General features: G+C 44.1%; 1 protein-coding gene across 1 annotated transcript; it reads right to left on the minus strand.

Moving 5' to 3' along the window:
• Positions 1–21: 21 nt before the first annotated feature.
• On the minus strand, positions 22–3304 carry LOC109520625 (uncharacterized protein CXorf38 homolog). Its single transcript, XM_019877986.1, has 6 exons — positions 3000–3304; positions 2596–2730; positions 2161–2289; positions 1668–1817; positions 1392–1574; positions 22–1199 (listed from the first exon to the last, which is right to left on the minus strand). Exons 1-6 carry the CDS (start codon positions 3198–3200, stop codon positions 1080–1082), a joined length of 918 nt encoding a protein of 305 aa, XP_019733545.1. The 5' UTR covers positions 3201–3304; the 3' UTR covers positions 22–1079.
• Positions 3305–6086: the final 2782 nt, after the last annotated feature.

Here is a 6086-nt window from a genome sequence, read left to right on the forward strand (position 1 = left end):
CCGTGAGATTTTATTTATTTATTTTTTTGGTCCTGATATGATTTTGTAATTTGACACAAATGACAGACAGAACACCGGTGATGGATGTCCCTTTACTGCGTTACTCTTCTCATTTTCAGTTTGTCCGCTTGATGAATGCACCGTTGGCCAACAACGCTGCCTGAATACACATTGTAGATGCACGCAATCTCTGTGCAAGAGCTCATCCTCCTCCTTTGGATCGCAGTGTCACCATTTGCAAAATTGATGACACACAAAGTGATTCGGAAATGTCATGGTACAGTACCTTTCAGCCCTATGTTTTAATTAGCCATGAGAAGGATTAACCACAATTAGCCATCCAAAGGAACCTGAGCTTCTCTCAAAGGGGCCTGAAAATGAACGACACTCTTGTACTGCAAAGAAAGAGAAATAGATGGAGTATGGCAGCACTAAATGAAGCCATTAAGGTGGCGCAAGTCACCACAGAATCTATCCAACCATCCATTTTCTGTCCCTGGAGTTGCTGAAGTTTCCCCCCCCCGACTTTTTTTTTGTCCACACGTCATTGCAGTGGTAGGATCAGAAATAAATAAAAATACCATTTACATGAGACAAGTCACCGTCATTTCAATCATAGGCATTGTAACTATTTAATGGCTCCCATCCAATTGATGCCCCAATTATTGGCCTTTAAAAAAAAAAAAAACAATTAAAGCATCTAACCGTAATGAAACTTTTCTAGCATACTCTTAATGCTTTCAGCATTGGTATTGAGTAACATTATTTGTTGCATAATACACATGTACTATAACAGTAAAGAAAATATAGAGATACAATATAAACAATAGTGCAAGAGACAAATTGATAGCAACATAAAGAAAGGAGCCAAAGCACTTCTCATTCAAAAATGTACCAAAATACATTTTAGAAACTATGACTTTGGAGTTTCTAGCTGTTAAAGTCGCATACTGTACTTCTCAACCTTAAAAAAAATGTCCGAAGTGGGAACATAGTACATAAAAACCTAATGTAGAGATCGTTGACAGTCAAACCATCAGACGTGCCTTCATTTTTGGCCCAAATCTCTGGACGGTTGGTCAGCTCTTCTTTTGTCCAGTCCCCAGTGTGCTGATGGCCTGCAGCTCCCCAGAAAACCTCTGGCCCAGATCTTTGTTTTCTTGCAGGAAACCATCCAGCATCATCAGCTGCTCAGTGTCCTGGGAAAAGAAAAAGCAATGCTTAAACCGGTCTCACGGTATCCGTTTGATGTACAGTAAAAAGACGACAGCGATGAACGTTTACATGATTCGTAGGATTAAAAACACATATGAAGCAAATATTTTGGAGAGCAAGACGCCAAAAATATGAACGTCGTGTAGAAATGAAATGAGCGGATTTCAATTTCTCACCACGGTCTCATCTTCAGCCAGATGCCGCAACTCCCGCAGCCTCTCTTGTAGTAAATCAGTCTCCCATTGGCTGATTGATTCAGGCCTCAGGCCGCTATGGTAAACCAAAGAATCAGCAGCTAGTGCCATGCCAGTATAATCCACAGTGTCCATAGCACATATTGACAAATCGACTGCCAGCATCTACAAGACAAAGGTGTGAGGCGTGAGTCGAAATGTGTCCTATGCCGCAACCGCTAAAGTGCTGCACAAACACGGACGGACGGAGACGCTCACCTGAGCAAGTCTTGGTTCAGCCAGCGCCATGCTGGGTACTTGGCTGAACAGCTGCACAAAACGTCGCAGTACAACCTTGAATTTTTTCATCCACGCCTCCTTCACATGCAGGTCAGGAGAATGCATCAGATCATTCCTGCATCTGATCAGCTGCAACACACACACAAGACACCCTCTTTTTTTTTTTTTTTTTTTGCACATAAGAGGGTGCTACTGCAGCGGTCACTACTCGGGCTGGAATAACGTAGCTCACATTTCTGATCAGCTGCAACACACACAAAAGACACCCTTTTTTTTTTTTTTTTTTTGCACATAAGTGGACCAAAAAAAACATGTTCATCCGATCATGGATGCCCAGATCAACATATAACATAAACGCATGCAATCTTACTTGCAGTTGAATACAAAAGTGACACTTTGCATTCAGTTTCATGAATCAGGAAATGGAAAAAAAAATTCAAGCACTTTTGTACAGAAAAGCGCAGATGCTTACCTCCCTCACATGAGACGAATGGACATCTACAGATCCAAAACAGTCACAGAAGTTGATGAGGTTGAGCAGCGCAGAAGGATCGCACTGATGTGCCGCATTGACGTGGGCCTGACCTCGTGGCATGTAAGCCTGGAGAAACAAACACCAAAAGGAGCGGACAATTTCTGCTAACTTTATGATGGAATGTTAGCTGGCGAACTTGGTTCTACTTCAAGTGGAACACTTTAAAAACAGTCGGAAAACAGACACAGAATGTCGTAGAAGGTGCTGCACCAGAAATTATACTTAAGACCTTGTAGGATGACAACCTGGGTGGACAGCCCAGTCAACTCGCTACTAGAAAGCTACAGGGAGCCGAAAACCCTCCCTCTTGGGACATGTCGCTGGCGAAATTTGGGAAATAAAAATATTTTAGTTCGACAGTGCATTGTGTACCTTGGCCAACTCCCAGTGGTTTGTCCTCCACGCAGGAGGAGAACAGTTGTCCCAGTTCAGGGTGCTACCGGGTTGTCTGTGGTGGTTGAGGATCTCAGACTTCCACTGTAAACAAAGCCCGCATGCCCTGGAAAGCTGCACAGGCATTTCATTGGATTTAAAATCATTGGCTTCGTGTACCTTGGTAGATTTTTCAGTTATTTGTGCTTTACCTGAATATTTCAGCCTGAATATTCAATATATAGAGATCACCGTATATTAAATGCAGAACGTGTGAGTACTTTTGCCACGTCTGTTATAAACAATACACTCAACAAACGACGTTGACCTCAGAGACCGCGAAAAGTAAGTGACGCATATGTTACGTTTAACTTTAAACTGCCAAATGGAAAGTGATTTCACACCTTAATGTCCCCGGACTGACAGGATCGCGGGCATTGTTCACGGAGACGAGGGTTGTCACGGAGTAAAGCTCGGTGAAAAGCCCGCATCTGCTCATCGGTGTAGGGGTGGAGGGCGTCCTTCAAGATATACAGACATCGTCCCGCTTTCAGCCAGTTTGTGTATTCTTTGTCGTTGAGACGCACCACAAGTTCCTCATTCATCACGTCTCCTGATTTCGTAGATTTCTCCAAGACGATGAGCAAAGTCCAAAGAACTTCACATCGAGGAAATGGAAGAGGAGCTCCGCCCCCCTCGCTTCGCAGTCACTCATGTCGTCGTTAGATGGCGCTGTTGACCCTCTCTTTACTATGAACGCAAAATTTTCAACACGGGTAAACAACAAACCGACTGAAGAGTTACATATTCGGAAAAAAAGCAATTTCTTGTCTAATACTTGGAGAAAAAAAAAGAAACGTAATTGTTACGTTTTGTATCGTTACACAAGTGGACACTCAGCGTCTACCTGTACAATTAGGAAGAAATATGTGAAGCCATTTCAGGGGGTACGTGAGATGTTAAAATAGAGTATATGTAAAAAAAAATAGCATCAAGGCAAAACCAAAAAGAGATAAATTGCAGGAGTTGCCTCCCTACCACCAACAATGACAAAGACGGTCAATTAAGCACAGGGTTGGGAGCGTTACTTTTAAAATGCATTCTGATACAGGAACTACCTGGAAAAAATGTAGTAAGGTAGTCCAAATCCCGGAATTTTAAAGTAATGTAACTTGAAAAGTGGGTGAGTGTGTGGTTGGTTGGTGGGTTGGATGGATGGATAGGATGGATGGATGGATGGATGGACGGACGGACTCACAAGACTGATAGATAGGTCGATCGATCGATAGTGATTCTGAGGAGGGAAATCCAACTTATTGAAATCTTTATCCTGTTTCTGCCTGGCCATTCACGACCACATGTACACCCTGAACATTGATTACAAAAATCATAAATAATGATTAATATCTTTATCCAGATGATTTTTCTGCAGCAGAAAATGGCACCGCTTGCTACAATGAGACACTTCATACCATGCAATGCGCCTTAAGCACAGTCAAAGCCCGTTTGAGAGAACCATAACGACCATTTGGGAGTTGGATTTGGACTCACCCTTGACTCAGTGGAGTCGTCACGGTGCCATCATGAGGCTACCCCCATATCAGGGGTGGCGTAACCAAGCTGCTAAATCTGCTGTGAAAAGCAGGGATGAAAACCTTGGAGGAGCCAACAGCTGTATGCACGGGTGTCCCTGACATCGCCGTTGGAAATCTAATCATCTGGGACGGGTTAGACTCAGCGGCAGGTGCCACGCAGCATGGGACTTGGTGCTCGTGGGCAAAGCAAAGTCACCGATGTTCCTTCAACCCTGAGCAGTAACGTGAGAGCACACTGTTGGATGAGAGAAAACATGTGTCCCATCTTAGGTCGGCTAGCGCTCTTGTCACATAGTATGGTTGATCGAGGTGTTTCGTTGCTGCAAATAAAAAGTCAAACGTACTGAAAGTATTTACATCCGATGTCTGCACCTTGCAGCCTTGACAGCCTTGACATGACCCTCACCGGAATGACGCCAAAAATAGAGAAGTGGGAACTTTTGATGACTGTATCCAATTCAAACAGTAACAGGATGCGGCATTTAAACGTATTCCCATTAAATTATGAAAATGAAAAGACATTTGTGATGTATCAAATAATTTTCGCCGTACATGAAAATTTAATGAGTCTTTTAGGATGCACCGGGAAAAACAAATACCCCTCTATCTTTGTAATTGGATCTCTATGGATTTGAAGATGGTTAAAGTAGATTAGATGCCTCGGAGTGTGTTTATGTGAGCCACTGAGCGCGCGCATGCATATGAGCTTGTTCGAGGGATCCTCTGCTTGTAGGTGTGCAACTTATATGTATTGTGTGCATAGATTGGAGAGAGAGAGAGAGAGAAAATGTGCATGTGTATGTGTGCCCAGCAGTCCCACCATCCCAGCAGGGTGTTTCTGAAGCAGAGGAGATCAAAGCCACATTAGCATTCTGAAATAAATCACAATGTTCATTCCTCACTGCGCGGGTCCCCAAACACACACACACACACACACACACACACACACACACACACACACACACACACACACACACACACACACACACACACACACACCCTACCATCCTTCTCTTCAAAAGAGAGCACCTCCCCACCCTTTTCCTCCATCCAATACCACCCCCCTCCCCTCCCGGCCCGAGTGGCTGTCAGAGCGATCTGCCTCCCGAATCCTTTGTGTTCCATCCTTTCACTTTTCACCTACCAACACGTGCTTCATCTCCTCCCTCCTGCAATCAAGCCTAAAACGCTTTGTCAGAGAAAGCCATTGTTCGCTGGCGGGAAAGAAAAAAAAAAGCTGTTTTTTGATAAGTATATCCTGAGGAAGATACCTCTGCACATCTCAGCGCATCTCATTTTCCTCCAGTTCTCGTCTAAGCAATTACCTGAGCAAAACCGGTGTTCCTATTTTTTTGTGGCTCCTCACAAAAGGTATTCTGAAATTTAGCAAGACTTCACTTTGCTGCTTTTGCCCACGGCAGGAGGAAAAAAAAAAAGGAGGAAAGGGGTAAGGGGTGATTGACAGCCAAGGAGAGGAAGGAGCTCACCTAGGCGCCAGAATTAGAATGAGAAGAACATACATGCCCCATGAAAAATGCTGACCGTTGCAATATCTGTGACGGTCCGCGAGTCTTTGTGCTTACTTGTCCTTGCGCGCGCATTTGCATGTATGTGTGCATCTGGGCACGTGCGTGGGATGGCTAAGTTTGGGACAATGTGTCCATGCGTGGAGTTATTTATATGCGTGCATGTTTTCACGTGGGTCTGCTCGTGTGTGTGTGTGTGTGTGTGCGTGCGCATGTGTGTATGTGTCATTTTGATAGCCACCCACATGAATATGTAGATCACTTTTAGGGAGCGTATGTGCTCAGCATTAAAGCCCACTCTCCACTGCTGACCCAATTTCACAGTGCGCTCTGTGTGTGTGCGTGTGTGTGTGTGTGGACTTATCACTTG

This window comes from Hippocampus comes, unplaced genomic scaffold (genome assembly GCF_001891065.2).
Source record: "Hippocampus comes isolate QL1 unplaced genomic scaffold, H_comes_QL1_v1.1 scaffold317, whole genome shotgun sequence".
In the NCBI taxonomy this organism is placed as follows: Eukaryota; Metazoa; Chordata; class Actinopteri; order Syngnathiformes; family Syngnathidae; genus Hippocampus; species Hippocampus comes.